The sequence below is a fragment of the Bos grunniens genome, chromosome 8 (genome assembly GCF_055505025.1).
Source record: "Bos grunniens cultivar Pamir isolate PY7600 chromosome 8, Bosgru_T2T1.0, whole genome shotgun sequence".
Taxonomy (NCBI): domain Eukaryota; kingdom Metazoa; phylum Chordata; class Mammalia; order Artiodactyla; family Bovidae; genus Bos; species Bos grunniens.
Genome location: NC_141172.1, coordinates 84,541,367 through 84,563,003, shown reverse-complemented (window position 1 = coordinate 84,563,003; position 21,637 = coordinate 84,541,367). Strand labels below are relative to the sequence as shown.

Below are 21,637 nucleotides of genomic sequence, written 5' to 3'. Positions count from 1 at the left end.
AGGAGACCTGACAACACTAACTCAGTCAGTTGATTAAGGTCACCATCAATGGTGATAAGGAATGCTAATTTTACATAGTCTAACCCCAGTCCATTCATGAAAAAAAAAAAATCAGACAAATAACAGTAAAGGTACATTTGACAAAATATCTTACTACTCCTCAAGGCTGTCACAAGGTCACCAAAAACAAAGTCTGAAACCCTGTCACAATGAAGAGCCTAAGGAGACATGGCAGCTAAATGTAATGTGGTAGAACAAAAAACGTGCATTAAGTAAAAACTAAACAAATACAGTATGGATTTGGCTTTTTAAAAAGTGGTTTAATCAAGATCAAATGTATTTCTTCCTTGGGCTTTTTAAAAAAAAACATTTAAATTTCTATTTCTAAGGCTGCTCTATCAAAGAATGTCTTTTTTGTAATTATGAAATTCAGGCATCAGCATCAACATAACTTGCACTTTGACAACACATGTTCCTTTAGAGCAAGACATGGAATGGGCAAAATACTTCTAAATTTTGGTTAATTGACTAAGCTCTTTAGTAGCTGTTTCAATTGGCATTAAACCTCAGTAAAATGGATGTTCTTACAAAGAATTTAAAGCCACACCATCTTTATACTAAAAGAATAAAGATTTTTATTAAGCAATTGTAAGTTGCATTCAATAGCCTTCAGATACACCACACCACAACCCATCTACAATCAGTCAAACCCAACAGCAGTTCATTCTTGCACAATCCATGAGTTAGGGCAAAACTCCCTTCAACTTACAGTAAGATCCTACTCAGGTCTTGCGGGCAGGGATTGGGGAATTACATCTCATTTCTGATCACTAATGTGTGATGAAGAGCATCAGGAGAATTATATGAAAACGAATAAGAAGTGATTCTGATTTCAAAGTACATTGTTTGGAAACATTAACAAAAACATCAAAATGATATAAGTATACCTGCTTCTACTAAATTCTTGATGGGAAAGTTCTCAAGAACAAGCAATTTGTTTCCTGCTACAGAAGGGGGGGTTGTTTTTTTTTGTGTTTTTTCTTTTAAAGATCAAAGGGATTTTTTTTGTTTTTCACAGAATTTCATATTTTGCTAATATGAAGGCATAAAACAGCAACAAAGAACAATAATGCATACAGCAGTGAATACACCAGGGTAATGTTGATATTTGAAACAGCTAGATAATTTGGGGGGTTTTAGAATAAATGCAACAGAGGTCAATAATCACAAAATTTTAAGGTTAGAGCAAGATCAGTCAATGACTAAACAGAGTTAACATCTTTTATAGGACTATTACTGATTATTAGCATTTTTGTTTTGCAAATGGGCACATACTGGTAAGAATGGAAGAAAGGACAATAACATGCATAATATTAACTACACACTTTAAAAATTATGAACCATGCAGAAGTTTAGCTCAAGTAAGTAGCACTAATGGTCTACATCCGATTCAAAACCACATAGTTCATTGATCACAGATGCATGGTATTAAGTCACGAAAAGTTTCAGAACACATTGTGTTGATTTTGAAAGGTCATTTGCATCTTCTATGATTTCAACTTTATCTCCATTTAACTTGCTTGTAAAGTATGTATGATGTACTGTATATTTAAAATCAGCAGAACGGCAATATTACTCTATAATTTTTTGTTTTGATAGTTGCACTTTTTTTCTTAACACAAAAGAACCACATCAACAGTGATGAATTTTAAGTAAGAAAGAAAAACTGTGGTTGTGCCTTATTTCTTTCATAATCATAAAATCAAAGCCTTAGACAAAGCTTTCTTGTGAACAGTAATGCAAAATCAAAGATAATGGCATACATATGGTGCCAAATGCTAAAAATGATATTTTAAGCTATATATACTTAAAGACTGCCAAAATTTGTTTTCTTTATAGTTCAAGAAACACAACTATAGGCTTTTGTCATTAACCAGTTTAAACTTTGTGTGTACTTCATTTTAAGTGTGGGAGTCAAATGCTCTTCATTTTCTTTCTCTCTTTTTGTTTTATTGTAGCATTTTGACTACAACTGGTTAAAACTAAAAATGTGTTGTTTAAATCTCTGATATCAAAGAGGGATCCGAATTTCCAAAGTCCTCATTTTTCTCTTACGGAAAGGAAAAAATGTACATAACTGTAGGCTCTCTTTCTCTCCAGATATTCCTAAATCCTTACCCTTCCAGCATCCTTCACCCTCTATAAAAAATAAGTTTACTCTTCTTTCTTTAAGACAGCTGCCTCCAGAGCATCAGCTCTACGGCAACCACTGTCTGTACTTAGTGCATTTAAGTGAGGATTTGTATTGCACGTCTTAGAGTCATTGTTCAAGGCACTTTCCGAGTGGCTGGGGGCCCTGGTGTCGCCCGCGCTCCCGTTCATCTGGGGAGCCGGCTTCTCCTCAGCCACCGCTCCGTTTTCAGCCAGGGACCCGTCTGAAGACATAGCGGAGGATTTAGATTCCCCGGATCTCGACTTCAGTTCTTTGGCCACTTCTTCTGCTGAAGCAGCATAGGGAGGCTTGCCCTATTAAAAATGAAAGACAGCAAGCAATAAGGCAGTGTTTGATAAACAGCGGGAGGGAGGAGACACCAACTGAGGCCTGGTAACTCACTGCAGATTCAAGAATAGAATGCAGTGAACGTGTGGCTGTGTCCCTCATTGTACGTACTCTCTACCCTATGCGTGTTATACACTATAATATACTCTATGCACTCTATTATATACTCCATATATTCTCTATACAGTTGACCCTTGATCAACATGGATTTGAACTGCCCAAGTCCACCATTATATGGATTTTTTTTCAGTTGATACGTACTATAGCCCTAAATGAATCTGCAAATGTGGAACTGTGGACATGGAAGAAAGGCTGACTATAAAGTTCTTTGAGGATTTTTGACTGCATGTTGTCCAAGGGTCAACTTCATAGTCCATATACACTCTGTAATACATATACATTCTATATTACATACTCTGTATCTGCTCTTCATTCTATTATATACTCTCTCCACTCTGCAGTCTATATACAGAGTAGAACTGGCGGTACCTATCACCCTTGCTTCTAGAGACACCCTCTTGTACACCAGGGTTATCATGTTTCCCAGCTGGGGCCATTTTCACACAGTGTCTTCTCATTTTAGTTTTGAATCCTGCAGTTCAGAAATACTCATGTAAACTTTTCTAGAAGTCAATACTTCTGTCATTCTCTAGGAACCTTGAGGAAAGTAATTAATATAAAAATACAGGAGGGCCAAAAGGGAAGAAAAATAATACTGACGATTTCAAGTACATGCTTTCAAATCTCAAAGCCCTCACTCTCTTAAGGAAAAAGTCCACTTCCCAGACTAAACACGTACGTGGTGCAGTATGCCAGTGGTGATGAAGCAGTTCCCTCACAGATGCCTGCTACAGGAAATGCTTCAAGGGGCCTGCTTATTAGGGAGCCGCCGTATAGTTATGAAGGATGCAGGAAGACTAAGAAGGAACGATAGCCTGTAGCTGTTTGGAAACAGACACTCCCTCTCTCTACAGCAAATTCTTCCCGTAAGCCCAGAACACCGCAAGGAGTCGCCCACCACTATAAGCACCACGAGCAGGGGGCAGCCCTGCCTCTTGTCCCACTGACACAGCCTCTCAGAACTGCCCCATCAGGATGGCAAGAACAGAGACAGGAAGGCCAGCGACTCAGGAAACAAGGTGCCAGTTATCATCTGTCCTTCTCAAGGGGCAAGAGTACTACTTTCACTTAAAAATGAGCAACAGGAAGTACCACAGTGAATTCACACATTATACCAATAAAAGATGGAACAGCATCCCCAAGGACAATGAAATACGTCAGAATGGCACGCCAGTAAATGATTCAGACTTCTTCCTCTGATTTTGAAACAGGCTATGACAGGACAGGATGAACAGGAACACATATTAACCCAGGAAAAGCCATCAAGTGAGGTGAAAACCTTAGGGAAGAATTAAAAATAAAAGAAAAAATAATTCCAGAAAGGAACACTAAACTAAAAGAAACACCACTAAGTAAACATCATATAATACCTGAAGGTTAAAGAAGAAAATTTTTAAAATCAGAGACAAAGAAAGGGAAATGCAGATCAAACTCACAATGAGATCCCATTTTACACCCACGAGGACGGCTAAACTCAGTAACAGAGAGTAGCAAGTGTTGCCATGGATGTATATAGTATTGGGATCTTCATACACTGGTAACAGGAATGGAAAATGCACTCACTTTGAAAATTTTGTGGCGCCTCAAATGCTTAAACACAGAGTTACCATATGACTAAGAAATTCACTTTTACATATATACTCAAGAGAACTGAAAATGTGTCCATACAAAAACTTGCACGTAAAGACTACAATTAACAGTGCTCTATTATATATTTAAAAGTTGCTGAGAATATCTTCAAGGATACATTCCCATCACAAGAAACGAAATCTGTAATTATGTGCAGTGATGGATGTTAACTAGACTTTGGTGATCATTTTGTAAATACAAGTATCAAATCATAATGTTGTATAAATGAAACTGATATAATATTGTGTCAATTATATCTCATTAAAACTTTGGGGGAGGACACAAAATATATGTGTTCTGTATATATGTGTTCATAGGACTGAAGCGACTTGGCAGCAGCAGCAGCAGCAGCATTATTCATAATAGCAAAAAAGTGGAAACAATCTAAACGTCCATCAACTGATGAACAAGTAAACAAAATGTAGTATTATCTAGACAGTGGCGCATCACTCACAATAATAAAGAATGGAGTCCTGGACTGGGGCACAGCAGGTGCATTTGTACAGAGGGCAAGTCCAGACAGAAAGCAGATCATCAGAGTCTATGAGGCTGGGGTGTGACTGCTCATGAGTAAAGTTTCTTTTGGGGTTCTTTTGGGGTGATAAATGTTCTGGAATTAGTGGTGATTGCTGTATGACCTCGAGAATACACTGAATTGTACACTTTAAACAGATGAACTGCATTAGTATATGAGTCACATCTTGAGACAAAAAGGAATCGAGAGTATGCCAAACAATGAAGACAGAGAACCAGAGATGAAAAGAAACCAAAGCAAAAGAACTGAAATGAAAAACAAGTAATTCAAGAAAATTTTCTGGGGAAAAAAAAAAAAAATTGAAATTATGCCTGGAAAGAAAGTATTGCATATTGAGTGCAATGACCCAAGAATGACCAGCACTAAACTTCAGCGAAAAAAAATGAAAACTGGGGTTGTGGCAGGGGTGGGGTGGGGGAGAAAACAATTTAGGCATTTAGGTCTAAACAGCAAATGACTTCAAAGGGAAAGACAATTCAATTATTATTAGTCTTTATTAGTCATAAAGCAAAGCTTTATGACAGAAGAAAATCATATAACATGTGTAAAGTCTCTTGAGAAGATGTAAACCAATATTTCTGATTACTGGGAAAATAAACTACTTTCAAATTACTGTTATCCTAAGTCCTCCCTAGGAACTCACTAAAGAAAAGAGCCTCAGAGGGACAAAATGGACCAGCAGCCTCAAGGCTTATGGGGCACAGGACATAGTTATCTACAGACCCTGGACAAATGTAGCTGAAAGGATAATGTACCCTGGACAATGTAGACAGTAGTAGCATAGCTTCTTTTTAAAATGTGAGAATGGTGGGGGAAAAGGGGAAAGCATATACCAACACTTTAACTGTCTCCTGTGATTGTGCTAGTGATAGAAGTATTAGCTATTCCTCAAGGTAAGAGAAACCCAAGTAAGACGGTAGGCACTGAGAGAGGGGATCAGAGGGCAGACTGACTGAAACCACAATCACAGACAACTAGCCAATCTGATCACATGGACCACAGCCTTGTCGAACTCAGTGAAACTAATCCATGCCCGTGGGGCCACCCAAAATGGATGGGTCATGGTGGAGAGGTCTGACAGAATGTGGTCCACTGGAGAAGGGAATGGCAAACCACTTCAGTATTCTTGCCTTGAGAACCCCATGAACAGTATGAAAGGCAAAAAGATAGAATACTGAAAGATGAACTCCCCAGGTCGGTAGGCGCCCAATATGCTACTGGAGATCAGTGGAGAAATAACTCCAGAAAGAATCAAGGGATGGAGCCAAAGAATTGTGGGCAGGAGGAGAAGGGGATGACGGAGGATGAGTTGGTTGGATGGCATCACCGACTCGATGGACATGGGTTTGGGTGGACTCCAGGAGTTGGTGATGGACAGAGAGGCCTGGCGTGCTGCGGTTCATGATGTAGCAAAGAGTGACACGACTGAGCAACTGAACTGAACTGAACAGACTGTGTATGCAATGTGGGATGAAATAAATGAGGAGCTACGGGATGTTCTAATTTAATCATTCTCTGGGTTCTTAGGAACCAAGATTCTCAGGAGGGAAGAAAGGACACACTGACATAAATAGTAAACGTTAAGTCAAATTCCTGAAATTCTGAATTTGCATTAGAAGAGTCAATTTAATTGGGGTGGGCAGGAACAGCAGATTATATGTATATATGTTTGCATGTGCATTATACATGAGTGTGCATGGGTACACCTCTTCCCTCTAGATCTGTTCATAGGAAAAGCCCAGAAATGGTGACTTGGTCTAGAAGAAAGAACATACAGATTTAACAGAGATGAGACTAAATACAAGCCTTATAGTCTTCAGTTTAAACTGAAAACATCAGTGTGAATTCAAGAGAATCCTACCTTTAAAAAATATAATAAAAAGCATATCGTTTGTGTGTGTGTTTATATATATAAAGAAATAGGACTGTGTGTGTCTATGTACACAGAACACTAGGAACTGTGACTGACACTATGGCCACTTATGTCCATCAGGGAGTGCTCTTACTGTGGTCTTGAAATGCTGTTTCTCACTAAAGAAACCAAGAAACAAAGAGAAATGACTGTCACTGGTTTGCTGGGCTGGGTGATACACCAGACAGGAAGTTACTGAAGACTAGAGGTCACAGCAAAGGGTCCCAGTGGCCAAGGACAGGTGAGTTGAGCTACAGAACCATGTGTTCATCTATAGCTTTCCTGAAGGGCTGTAACACTGAGGCACCAAATGGAAAGCGAAGGGAAGCATTTCTTTATAAAAATATCCCAATAAAGAAAAACAAATGATGGAATGAGAGTCTCTTCATTTTTCAATCTGCAGTACATAAATGGATCAACAGGTTCTAACACATAAAAAACGATAAGCAGACAGGAAAGCACGCGACTCCACTGCAGTCTTGCCACAGGGACAAACCGAAGGACAATGAAGCATCCAGATCCAGCTACGAGTGGGCAAGAAAGGTCAGAGTCACACAAGGAACAGCACCGTGAGTGTGCACTCAGCAAAAGCCAGGATTCTGAAGGTGACATAGCCTGAGTTGTGCTTCAGTTGATAAATGAAGGAAAAAGGGAGGGAGGGAAACCTGGGGATTCAGAGAGACTTAGAAGACATAGCAAACTAAAGAAAACGAATACAATTCATCAAGCGTCTAGGAAGGCACATACGAGTGGTAAAAAACCAGAAAGTGACAAGGGAGAAATAAGTGTAAAACTCCAAGGTCGTGGTTATGTTGTGCAGAGGGAGGCAGGAGGTTAGTGTTGTGACTGGGCCTGTGAGGCTCTTGGAAAGAGCTGGGAAAATGCTACTCATCACATGGGTGATGGCTCCATGGCTATTTGCCTTATATCTCATTTAACTACATTTTGATATAGTTTTTTTTTTATATCTAGGTGTGTGTGGTTTTTTTGGTATCTAGGTTTTATAATGAAAATGAAAGTGCTTAAGCATTATAGGGATACATATTTCCCACTACTAGCTCAGGAAAGGCCCTTGTACCCACCAAGGATGACTGTAATGAAAAACCAGAGGCATTTTATAGGACAAGCTCCAGGCTGGAGAAGTAAGAAAGAAGTTCTCCTCCTTCTCATCTACCCGCTAAGAGACTGAGAGTACCTCTGGCTCAAAAGAGCATTTTGATGAAGGCTGAGGACGGTCAGGGCGGGACAACAGGGGAGCCGGAATGAGCTGAGGACCTCCCCCTTGCTGGATGCTGCACGGCAAACAGGGGCTGCCTGGATCTGTTTTCAGGCAAGAGACTGTTTCTGTACTTGACTTATTTGATGTATTTCATCAAAATACAGAAGCTATCAAGATGCTAAGATCACCTGGCAAAGGCAGAAGTTTTATTTTCTCTTGGCCAACTATTTCCAAATAAGGATTATTAATTAATAAATGAGTCACACAAGTGTACTCCTCTTAATGTTTACAAGGATGCTATGAGAAAAAAATTGTGTACTTTAATTAAAGCCATAATTCAATAAATGAGACAACGTAATACAGTGTTAAGGTTGACTGGTCTTTTTAAAACATCATTCTCAAGGGGAAATGCATCAGAATCCAGGTCCTAAAATGGAGTATCCAAAGCGGAAGAAAGTTCTAGCTCTTTCATGAAGACAGACAGTCTGTGACTTTATTTTCTCATGAGCTGATCCTTTCATGGAAGAACTAGTCAAGATGGTGCAGGAGGAAAAAAAAATGCACTGTTCTAGCACTTACAAAGTCACAACTTCTTTTTAAATCCTAAATGTGATTCACCTAAATGATGGTTTATAATATAGATAGCATTAACAGCTTCTGGATTATTCTCAGCTAAATTCCCAGGTACAGCACGCGAACACGAGCTCACACGCTTTACCCAACACGATGCTAAAACGGTCTGGGTTTGCGGGAAGGTGGGTTTGAGGGAAGGTACATTTGAAAACCACCAGGTGCCACTATTGGGTCAGAAGCCTTCCAGCGCCCCCCTCTCTGGTCAGGGGCCCTGAAACACTGGCCGGGCAGAGCAGGCGCCCAGAACTGAGCTGGCACTAGCACTGCATGGTGCTATTACCTGAATCGCACCCTGGTTTTTATAGCCTCTGCCATAGTACCTTCCACCTCTTCCAAATGTTCGGATCACTGGAGTGGAAATAACGCCTCTTGGACGCCTAAACACATAAAAGAGAACAAAAGCAAACAGACTTGTATCTCTTAAAGATAACATTTAAAATAATATCAAATGGATTTAAAGGTGTCTAGTCTATGCTATAGGAAGCACAGACTTTAATTTCTGGATAATTCTTTAACAATGGTTTACATAATTACATACTGTTGTATATAATGGAATCCTACATAACCAATAAAAATATATTTAATGATATAAAGATGTTACCAGTAAGCTTATAATTAAAGTAACAGGTAAGAGGTTGGTTTTATTTACACAAATACATTTTCATGGTTCAGAACTCACCCTCTTGCTGGTCCTCCAACAGAAACTACCTGCAGGGGGAAAGGCCCACGGCCGCCTCGGCCCCGTCTGCTCCCAGCCCAGTGGCCAACCACGGTGCCAGCTATTTCTAGCTTCCCTCCCTGAGAAGGTATAGGTTGGATTCCTGCACAAAAGTAGATGAAAAAAATCTTGACAATCACAGAAATAGCAAAGAGAAACAAGTAAGCAATTTCTTTTCAAATGTGGTTTCTACTTCATATGAAGCCCTTTCTCTTCCTTTCTAAAGACTTCTTGTTTATTATGTGAACTATCTTTGCAGACAGTTTGATTTTAATGATTTTAAGTTGTCATTAAAAATATATCTGAAAGTAAGACAACTGTGTTGGCTACTGGAAGAAATCACAACTGAAATTAAGTTATGGCTGAAAAATGAGTACAGCTATTAGGAAGAAACAGATCCAATAAAGTACTGGGTATACATGGCACACCTTCCACATTATCAAGATAGAAATCTGCAAATTCAAATGTTTTTCTCTTTGGGTAATTACTTAGACTTTACTACCTTAACAAAACATTACAGAAATTAATCAGTAAAGCTAGCCTGTTAAGTCTCATTGTGTTATTAAATGATAATTTCCCTAGGCAGGGTTACAAATATTCCTTGTATTCACTAACTTCTATTAATTACTGGTAGCCTGAATATTCCAAAGTCTTCTAACTTACCTAAGAAAATGCTTAGACAATTAATTGATACCAAAATTTCTGATAAAAACAAAACAAAACAGAACCTCAAGCATCTTCTTTTTTGGGAGATGGAAAGGATTATAATAAATTCTCCATCATCCGGATGTTAGCCATGATCATTAACAGCTAGGTAGCGCTGTCCAACAAAACCTACAAATAAGTCTTACATTTTCTAGTAGCCACATTAAAAAAGTAAGAACACATAAAGTAAATATTAATAACATATTTTATTTAACCCAATATACCCAAAATAACATGTAATCAATATAAAAAACTACTAATGAGACATTATGCATTCTTTCTATGTTAAGTCTGTAAAATTAGGTGCGCGCTTAGGACACAGCTCAGTTTGGATGAGCCACAGTTCAAGTGCTTGAAGGCCACATGTGGCCAGCGGCTACCATACTGGACAGTGGAGATCTGAATTCCAGACACAATTTGGTAAAAGTTAGGAAGCACGTTCCTACTGTCATTTCAGACTAAACCACTGACAGAGCAGTGTTCACAGTCAGGACTCCTCCCCACCCCCCCAACAGTATTTTATCACAACTGCAGGCCAGCATGAGTTTCCAGGCAAGGGTTGCAAAAAGCTGAAGCTGATTGTAAAGCAGAGAACACACATTACTGCGCATTGTGTGATGCGCAGTAACAGGAGGAAAGCACCCTGGAAAGCCAGGAGAACTAAGGGGAGGCAGGAGCAGGCATGCAAGTACAGCAGAAGAAAAGTGGCTTCCACAGCTACAGAGAGAGGGCAGCGTTCACCCAGAAGAGTATTACTATTACAAAAGATGTCTCTAGTAGCTTCTGTAAGAACCCAAGTAACTCAACTGGAAAAATATTTCTGATCAAGAAAGGCTTGCCTATCCTAAAAGTTCTTCAAAACTGTATTTGAGTAATCCTGTAACACTGACTTGACAGTCAGGTTTAGATTTGCAGTCCCAAAATGTGGCATTTATGACAAAGTTACAAGTCATGGGCTTCAAAGTACAGCAAAATCACGAGATAATATTTCAAAACTCAATGTTCAGACTTTTTCTCACCCTCACAAGCCTAATATGAATGAGAAGAGAAGCAATGGAAATTTAAACCAGACTCTTTTATTAGACTTTTCTTCACTAATATTTCTCTGAAAAAAACTATGAAAAACTCTTTTATGCCAAGAACTGTACAATGCCCTTAGATTCTTCTATACAAGCATGATCCTCTTTAACTAGAGAGGGCTGTTAGAGAACACGAAAGCAAAAAAACGTCCCTGGGAATGAATGGGCAACCTGTCTATCACAGGAGGCAATGATTAGGAGGCAGGTGCACAGAAGGGCTGTGTGTGGACACACTGGTCCCGCTGGAAGACAGAGGTGGGTCAGAGCAAAGCTGCCGCAGAGACCCGGGGGGAGGCAGAGGCTGGCAGATGAGCAGCAGCAAATACCAGAGTGGGGGCCTATCAGAAAGGACTTGGTGCTGGAGTCAGGACAGACAAGGAGGAAGAAGAGCCAGAAGGAGCGGGAAGCTGCTGGTGGAAAAAAGCTCTAGGAGGAGTTGTGGCATAATTACCGCCCTGTGACTTGCTAGTCCTGCTGCTGTCACTGCCTGAGAAGGCTCCACAGTGTCCTGTTGCTGTCGCCACTCGGAAGGCACGGTAAGCGCCTGTCGCTACAGTTTCCCCATAGGGGCTTCCAAAGCCACAGACTCCTGTGGGACCCGGGTGGAGAGAGACGGGAGAAGCCATGAGGAACTGGGTTCAGGGAAAGCCACCAGTGGGCTTTCAGGCAGAGAGACCCCCGTGCCCTTCAGTTGTTCTTACACCATTAGCTGCCAGGGAAGAGCCTCCTGACTCTTCTGTTCACAAGCAACACAGGAAAGTCACCTTGCCTGCTCTTTGAGGAGCCTCTGGAGACCAAACACTATTGCTATGGGCTCTGCCACAGGCTTGGGAGGCAGCCTTAGTGGAGGACAGCTCCGCTGACCCCACAACATGAGAAAATCTTAAACCACAAATGTCAGCAGAGTTTTTGGCTACACTGACCAATTTAAAAATCATATCTCTGCAATAGCTTCTGCTCCCACTCCCTTTCCCATACGTAATCTCTTCCAGGATCAAGTTTATTCCTTTCTAATGTGAAGAGCTGTTGCTGCAAACTTCATAACTAAGGCTGAGAATTATTTACAAGGTCTCAACACAGCAGGATACAGCTCACTGAGAAGGCCTGCATGTTATGTATGTGTGTCTGTCTCCCCACACTAGCAAGTCCGTACCTACAGTGGTGGACACACTCACCTGCAAAGCCCCGCCCTCGGCCCTGGGCCGGGGGGACGGGCCCGAAGTGCCGTGGGTACACAGAGGTGGGGTAGAAAGGCAGCGCCGCTGGCGGTGGGAAGGGGAGTGGGTGGCTCTGCCGGGAGAAGTTCAGCCCTTCCAGGATGCTTTGTCGCATCTTTTCTACCTTGGCAGCTTGCTCGGCCTGGAAGTCAAGGACTGGCATGTGAAAACTTCATTCACAAATTCAATTCAATTGAATTGGAATGAACAGGAAGAAATAAGACATGCTGACCACTATGCTACGCCTACATGTGTGTTAACCACTTAGTCATGTCCTACTCTTTGTGACCTCATGGACTGTAGCCCGCCAGGCTCCTCTGTCTGTGCTTATTTACCCATAAATAACACAGCCACAATCTGCTCAGTGAATGCAATGTTACTGTTGTTGTTGTAGTATAGTCGGTAAGTCCTGTCTGACTCTGTGACCCCATGGACTATGGCCCACCAGGCTCCTCTGTGCGTGGGATTTTCCAGGCAAGAGTAACTGGAGTGGCTTGCCATTTCCTTCTCCAGAGGATCTTCCTGACCCAGAGATCAAACCTGTATCTCCTACATCTCCTGCATTGTCAGGCAGATTCTTTACCACTGAGCTACCAGGGAAGGCCACAGAATGCAAACATGACCACAAAAGCAAAAAAAAAAAAAAGATACTTTATCTCATAATCTTATAAAACAAGAATTTAAATTTCTACCTTCTCAACATATTTTTAGATGAGAACCACTTAGTATTAACTGAAAACAAATTTGGTTCTCAAAATCAATGACTAAGTCCAGACAAGTCATGCTCGCAGCCTTCCTTCCGCTCATGCACCAGGGAGTAGACGATGCCGAGTTCACGTCTTTAAATTTTACTTTCCTAACCAATTCAATTTTAGGTCAAACATTCACTTTACAGAAAAGGAACTGAGGCAAAGAGTAGTAGATGCTTCTTAAGAGATGCCTGGAGCTCTCTAATAGAGAAAGGACAATAGACCAATTGACCTGTCCATGGGGCTACCAGTGAGGTAGCCTGCACAAATGTGAGCAATACAACTTGTGTGTGTCAAATTATACTGCAAAAAAACACTGAGTGTCTTTTGTTGATAAATACATAAATATGTATGTGCTAAGTCGCTATACCAGCAACAAATCTTTAATCAGAGAACCTGAAAATCTGCTTACTCTGTAAATTTGTCTTTAAACTGAGCTGAACTTAAGCAGCATGTGGAAGAATACATGTTTTGTAGTCTAAGGTTAAAAAGCAAAAAGCTTGCAGCATATGTGAACTTCTTTTATATACAAAGGGACAAGATAACCCGATGACCTACTTCACTTTATTTTTAAATTAGAACTGTAACAAGTACAGTCAATCCTGACTATTCATGAGTTCCACATCTGTAAACTCAGCCACTTGCTAAAATTTATTTATAAACTCAAAATCAGTACTCCTAGCATTTTCACAGTCATCTGAAGACATTCACTGAGTGGAATAAAGCTTGAGTTGCCACCTAAGGTTAAAGAAAGCACAGCACTTCCTTCATGCTTCAGTCTTTATACTGTAAACATGTGTCCAGTCACCATCTCCTTAGTGCCACAATTTTGTGTTTTTGTGAATGATTTTGCTGTTAGAATAGCACAGTGCTGAGTATTGGCTAGTGTTCCCAAGTGCCAGGCTGTGATGTGCCGTACAGACAAAATGCGTGTGTTAGTTAAATGAGCTTTGTTGAAGCTGAGTTATAACGTTGCCAGTCATAAGTTCAATGTGAGTGAGTTAACAATGTATATGCATTAAGAAGTATTTAAACAGAAATATACATAAGACAAGGTTATTGTCTTATTGACTGACTGATGAAGACGATGCAACAGAAGGCTTGCAGGACCCTAACCCTGTATTTTCCCTAAGTGCAAAAATTCAGTATTTGCTAATTCAGTGTTCAAGGTGAATTCATACAGTACAATTACTGTGAATAATGAGAACCAAGTGTATGTTCTGGGCTCAGCTCATATGGGCACTGAATTGACATTTAGTTACACACTGGGCTGGCTCAATCTAAATTAAATTCTTGTTGCATGGGCTCATTACAAATTCAGTAGGAAAGACAACAGATTAGCTAGTGAACATTATTTCGTTCTGGTTAGAAGGGGCCACCCCCTCCTCCCTGCCCCACCCAGCCTGCTTTCCTGCAACTGACCTGACCATCACAGAGGTCGATGAGTGGGGTCTTTTCCCGGCTTGCTTTGAGGAGTTTGGACTGGAAGAGCTTCCCATCAAAATACATCCAAGGACAGCAGTGTTCCCAGGGTACTGGCTGGCCACATGCGTCGTTTGCAAACAGGGCCATGTCCACGCCACTCATGAAGAGAGCTGACAGCTGAATGCCTCGGGGGTCGAGGTTCTCAATCTTTAAATGGAAAAGAATTATTTCTATGGAGTAAGAGTACTACAGCATCCAACTCTTGCAATGTCTGACTATAACTCTCCATGGGTCATAAGGACACCCCTCAACCAAATGCCCCTAAGTAGCTCTATCACTATCTTACAGTGACTTAACACTGACCTGTCTGAACAGAAAGACTTTTTATGTTATTTAACAAATTTAAGTTTAAGAGGCTGTTTTATAAACATACTGAAATATTTCAATTTGAAATTTGTAAAGAGTTATACAAGTGTAAATCAATACTGTGTTTAAGGTGGACACATGACAAAGTAACAAATCATTAATGGTCTCCTTAGCAGTTAAGAAGCCCACAATTCATTTATGAAATAAAATTTTATACTGCAGATTCTAAACACTGGTAATATATTAACAGAAATGTGGTAAAAAGGAATATTCTATTAAGATTCTGCATTTTTAAAGTAGTTATCTTAAAAAAATTATTTGGAAAGAAATTACTTGGTATAATTTCATTCTAAAGCTTATATTTTATGTCTATTTTATATGTTAATGTTTTAGATAGCAACTTATTAATGAGACTGTCAAAATGTTTTAGGAGAAATGGATAGCTTATAAATGAAAGAACACAACAGCAAAAACACTGTATCTGAACCATGCAGACTATCAGAGTCTAGAGACTTGCATTTCTGGGTTCTTTTCCCTCAAGTCATTGGTGCTGTGAGCCTTCCTTTGTACACATAGCCCTTTCTTCTAGCATCTAATGCACAGGACAAGAACCACTGACAAATACAGTCAACTCTTGATTATCTGTGAAGGACCTAGTTTGTGGATTATCCAGGACTGAGTTTTAACTGTCCTGATGTCTGTCTTCCCACCATGCATGTTTATTTTCTAAGGTTATGGTATCTTGCGAATGCAGTCTTTATGCGTACCAAACTAAGCAATGCCTAACTGTGGCAGGTAAACGAGCTTTTCATTAAAGAGAAAAAAGATGACTCCGGTGCCAAACACTAATGAACTTAGGATTATCTGATGTTTTGTGCTGTCGTTGTCAACATTCCCCATTATCAGCTAACACCATATTTTTCAACTTAAAAAAAACCCAAAACAACACAAAAAACAAAACTTGAAGTCAATGCAGTGAAGAACTTCCTGAACCTGAAGAAGTCTGTCCCTCCCAGCCCACGCCTGCTGGCTTCTGCTTGTCCAATGTAGTGCTGGAAAGAGTAACTAATAAGCATATTCAGTTGAGGGCATGTGGGTTCGGGATGATAGATGAATTTTTACATTTATGAGCAGAAAGCGGGGCGGGCACAAAATGGAAATAAAAAAAGTCACCTAACTTACTTAGATCCCTACTGATCCTGCCTCTCTCTGCACTGCAGAAAGGAAGTGGAAATCCCTTTCTTCTGAGTCTCGAGGCAGAGAAAGAGTTTCTCCTTCCTAAACACTGACGCTGTGGGAAAGTGTCACAGCAGCGATGCCAGCCTGAGCTTGGGGGCTACCCGTGCAGCACCCATCTCCTGGCCTCTCTGCAGGGATGATGGCAACCAGGCCTCTAGCCACTCTCTTGCTGCCAGTCCACAGTCTTCTAGGCCGGGAAGGGAGGGCCTGGTCAAGGCGGAGGGGAAGGCAACGGTGATGCTGATGCTGCTCTGAAGAAAACAAAGTGGCAGCAGCGTCCTTCGGGGAAATTCGATGCTACCGTCATTTCTTAGTGACTGGTGGCGCGGGCCATATCTACCCTCAGGCCTCACTTAACTAACAGGGCTCAAACCCACTTTGGCAGATGCCCATCTGAGTGCTGAGGCTAAGAAATAAGAGCCAGAACACAGAGGCACCTCAGTTAAAACAAGTAACTTCCCAGTGAGCTGATGGGAGGAATGGCTAAGTCTACCTTATCCACACACATATATATTTATTTTAAATGACTTTATCATTACTTAATGAACTATGTTTTTATGGGTTTAAGAAATGATTTTCAAGTCAATTAGTTTTAGAAATAGCAGCTATTAATTTAATAAAGGAAAGTTCTTAGAAACTGTCTAAATAAAGTGAATAAAATCTCAATTACTCTATGATTTCACTTGATTCAAAAAAATTTTAGTTATTTTACATGGTACTTTATACTTCATTCCCTAAATGTTAATTGTACATATAACACTATCTAATATTTATGGGGCACTTACTAAATATGTATCTGATACCGCACTAAGTATTTTTTCATATATTATTTCATTAACATCTCAACAACTGTATGTGTGATACTGCTGTTAGAACTCCATTTCATGGATGGAGAAACTGAGTCACAGAGAGCTCAAGGTCACAAAATTGATAACTGGTAGCACCAGAATCTGAACTCTTGATCATAGAAATGGCTGTAATATTCACATTTTAACCTCATTCTCTTATACCACAGAAGATAAAATATTCACCATTATTCAAAGTTCCTTAACTAGAAAAATAGTGACAAGATTTTGTAATCTTATAGGAAACACAAATATGGAACGTATCTCCAGCCAATTAGTTGAAGAACCAAATTCCAGTGAGGTTTACTTTGTCCAACTTCTAATTACTGGGCAACAGACTCTTACTTTGATTTGGCATATTTACCTATATGCACAACAATTCTTACAGGTATCACAGACATGCTGCACGTCCCTAATACTGTCTTTAAAGCTCTTCATTTTCCATCTTTTAATGCTGCACTTGGCATGTGAAACTGTTAAAAGAATTTAAGGCAATTATAGGGATGTCAAGAGCAAGGGAGAAAGAAACTGGATAAATATTAAAACTGTACAAAGATCTTTCTCTTCATCCTTTACCCGCCCTCCTTCAAATACAGCATCAGTGCTGACTTTACCTTAGTCTTTATGTTTGTGCTGGTAACCTAGGAGAGGTGCCAAAAAATAAAAAATAACAGGGAAAAAGTGAGGGCTGTTAATCACTGAGCCACGCAGAACACTCATCAATTGTTCAGGGTTGTGGCGGGAGGACAGAGAATGGACAAGATGAAACTCTTGCAAATTCATTTAAACCAATGGTTTCAACATCTTTTCCCAAACCTCCCATCAGAATAGCCATCAAGAGGGCAAACTGTCAAAATTAGGTCTTTCCCTTCTGTTCTCCTCTTTATTCTCAAAGCACATGATGGGCAAAAATGGGAGAAGAAAAACAGGATCTGGGCAATCCACAAACTGGATAATGGCCTCTAAAACAACAACAAAAATCAAGAGTTGACTATATCCTAAGCAGGAAAACGGTGTTTTATAGAAAAGCACTGTCACTGCTTTTGAAATATCAAAACAACTTTAACGGTTAAGTGAAAAAGCCATTTTGAAATTTACTTTTCTATCACTGAATTTTGGGACTCTCAGTCTCTGCATAGGGATTTTTGTTCATTTAAATAATGATTAGTTCTCAATCTGATAACTGAGAGGATCACTGATCTTAAAAAACAAAACACCCCAACTATTTCTCCCCCCAATGAACACTGTTATTTTCCCTTCCAGCTCTCTCAGGATTTATGGTGCTCGTGAATGAAGCACTAATGATGCAGGCTGTCCTTGGTGAAAGGAGCACAGACCTCCAGACCAGCAAGACCCAAAGGGACAGTGGTGGGCTTGAAGTAACTGCACATAAAATGGGTCTTTCTAAACACAGCTCTAGAAATGCCTGGCTTTAGATGAAGAATCAGGAGAAAATCATGAAAGCACTAAGACCTCAAAAGAACCAAAATGAAAGCTTAGAGTGTGACTATCTTTCAAAAGTTATATCCTATGTGTTGATCCAAAAATGAAAAGGATATGGGAGAAGATGAACTTTGAGTAAAAGCAAGTTGATGGTGAATAAGGCTTGGTGGGCATACCTGATACCTGGCGGTCTGATTTTCAGAACTGGGATGTCAATACTGATGTAATAATCTAAATAAGAGAAACAGGAAGTAGAGGTAGAGGGATGGCACCACACTCTAGTCAAAGTATTTACCACACCCCTGAGCACAGTCTGCTGATGAAGACGGTGGTGATGGCACCACTCTAGGACACAGGACGAGGGGCCTGCACTTAGTGCCAGCCTCTCAGGGGACACCCGGCCAAATATTCTACAACGAAAACTTAAACTCAGAACCATTAAAAAAATTTCTCTCTAAACTACAAAGTAAAGAATATAATTTGAGGTAGACTCGCCTAAGTTTGGTTGTCTTTAGTTTAGCTTGTTTCAAAGTCATCAGAAGCCTAAGGTGATCACAAATGACATGGGGTCCACACGGTTGAGGGCCAACACTGGATTACTGAATTTAACTCAATAATTTAGGGGCAACCACAGATTTATTGAGCCCCAACAGTAGAATACTGAAAACCCATCAAATGAGCCTAAAATTCTTCTGCAGGGTAAGAACGCCTTCATAAAGAATGGTAAAAAGATCTAAAAGTGAAGGCAATTTTGTCAAAAGAGATTACTTGATTACAAATCAAATTTTGTAAAAAAACAAACAAAAAACACAAACCACAACAAAAAAAAATCAAACCAATGGCAAAGAAAAAACCAAAACCCTGTACATTAAAAAGAAAAGGCAGATCCACTAATTTAGCTAACTCTGAAGTCTTGAACTTTCTAAAATTTAGTGTAGAAATTAGAAAGCAAGTACAGCCATGTGGACATAGTGACTAATAAAAGTGCACTGAAAAGATAAGCACACCAAAAAACCAGGTGACAAAATGGACAAAATTAATACTGTCAAAACAATCAAAGGAAAAAAAAAAAGAATACTAGAAGGGAAAATTAAAAGGAATACGATGTTAAATGCTGACTAGAAGGGCACAGGAATGATGACATAATATTGTTCTTCAAGTGGTTTTTTAAAAGGGATTTATAATACCAGGAGGGCAAAGACTATTTTTTTTTTTTTTTTTTAGAGAAAACGAATGTTGTATTTAGGAATAATAGAACGAAATAAGAAAAAGACTCCTGGCCAGATGTTAGTAAACTCTTAGGACCAAGCCCTCCCAGGGTTTGGGATCCCCACCTGAAATAAAAGGCAAGTTTACTTCCTGATGTGAAAAACAAGAATAAATACCCACTGGTAAACAAGGGAAAAATCTTTATCACACAAAAGTAGACTTGACTGTTTCTATAACCCTTTTGCCCTGAGGCTCTTAAGTTCACGTCATTAGTATTACTAGTTTAGTGCACTGAGTGACTGCTTGGTGAGCCATGGCTCCAAAATAAGACCTCCCAAAACAAAGAATGAGGTTTGTAGATTACCTTGAGCTCCTGCAGCTGATCAGGCTCATAGAGTTTGGGGGACAGCGCCTGAGCCAGGAAGGCATCCAGCTCCTGGCGACGCAGTATCCGTGCTCCAGGCCACTGCACCATATACCTACAGGGGGTGGACAGAGAGGGTCTGGTGTCAGGATGGAGCAGTCACCAGTCACACGCACAACCTGGTGGTCGGCTTCTAGGGAGAGTCAGGATGACACAAACCAAGGAGGCCTCTACGGACTTCTTAGCCAGCTTCTCTAGTTTCACTGGATGATGCCAGTTACAAATGGAAACCTAATCATTAGCTGGGCTGATCAGAATGTTTGATTCTGCAATAATTAACAATAGCATACTAAATAAGAACACACTGCAAACCAGCTGGTAATTTTTTTTTTAGTATATAACTTATATATTTTTCTGAGGGGTTTAAACTCTGAAAATATATGTTAAGCACCAATTTATATGATTTATCTATTTTAATTCAATACACAGTACCTGGGAGGTAGGTCCTAAGTCCAAATAAGCAAGATTTACCTCCTGATAAAGAGTTAAGTCTTGTGTAAACTGTCTGCACGGAAGGGGCTCTGGTGGTGGCAGGTGAATGCCCTGCAGTGGAATAGGAAGTGACAGCAGGGGCAATAAAGCTTCAGGCTTCAGAACCGGCACCTGAAGAGCTAGTGCCAGCCATCCCTGGGGTCATGCAGGCGTACTGGGGCCACCCTGGTGTGAGCACCTAAAGGGAAATCAATTTCTAAATCTCCAAACTTCCATTTGTACTATCTGCCTGAGAACTGGCAGGTGTCCATAGTCCCTCTTCTCTACTGATCACTTCCCTTTACTCATCTTGCCGCTCAGCACTGGCCCAGTGACAACCTCCAAAGCACTAGGTAAAGGCACAACCCCAAACAGTATCTGGGTGTGAGAGCGAGGGGCTAGCCAGTAAGAACTTCATCATAAGCCTCACTGCATATCCAATGGTTCCTAAGTCTGTATTCAGCAAACTTGAAGGATGACCTAGTCAAATTGCCAGCTGATACCTCCAAATAACTCCTGGTCATCCCTATGTGATCTCTGGAAAATAGCTTAAGAGGAGTCTGGAGAACTGTGACATACCTAACAAAGCTCTTTTCCAGTACTGTCTGCTGAGAAAGGTTTCTCAGCGCTTAAAATTTAAGTTGACAAAATTAGAATCAGAGTTAGTGCAGAGCCTTCTCTCATTTCGGTAATAATTAATATTCATCCACAGGAATGTAAACATAAAAGGGGAAGGAGGAAGTTCTATCCAAATGATTAAGAGGGGTATTTTCAATAAAAATCCCAATAGAAAAATGAAAGTGCTCACTGGTGCCAGGTGCTAGTATTTGCACACAACCGATTCCTTAAGTGGTCACAGCCACTCTGAGGCAGGAACCATTACTGTCCCATTATAGAGATGGTGAAGTGGAGGCACAGAGCTTATGTACTTCACGGTCAAATTATGCAGTAGAAGCAAAAAGGAAGGTAAACAAACAAGGTAAACAAGGTGGGTGTTAAATCTCTATGGTATTTAGATTTGATCAGATATACTTAAAAGAGTGATGTAGAAGTTTTACTTTATTAAACTGCCAACACTTACAAAGATAAAAATAATACCCTATGTAACTGGTTGAGTGCCAAACATCTTAAACAAAAGT

At 40.2% G+C, this 21,637-nt stretch overlaps 1 protein-coding gene across 3 annotated transcripts in view; it reads right to left on the bottom strand.

The window, feature by feature from the left end:
- Positions 1-611: 611 nt before the first annotated feature.
- Positions 612-21,637, bottom strand: part of FAM120A (family with sequence similarity 120 member A) — a 115,832-nt gene continuing 94,806 nt past the window's right edge. For 2 of the 3 annotated variants that reach the window (XR_015131938.1, XM_086315631.1), the window contains 7 exons: positions 19,968-20,082; positions 14,499-14,708; positions 12,286-12,469; positions 11,562-11,699; positions 9,288-9,429; positions 8,889-8,985; positions 612-2,526 (listed from right to left, as the gene is read on the bottom strand). Coding sequence is in view for 1 of the 3 variants with exons in the window: in XM_086315631.1 (XP_086171757.1) it covers positions 2,215-2,526; positions 8,889-8,985; positions 9,288-9,429; positions 11,562-11,699; positions 12,286-12,469; positions 14,499-14,708; positions 19,968-20,082 (1,198 nt within the window). In the remaining 2 variants the exon portion in view is untranslated. Of the gene's footprint in view, positions 2,527-8,888; positions 8,986-9,287; positions 9,430-11,561; positions 11,700-12,285; positions 12,470-14,498; positions 14,709-18,570; positions 18,626-19,967; positions 20,083-21,637 lie in introns of all 3 variants that reach the window. The other variant, XR_015131937.1, reaches the window with a different exon arrangement.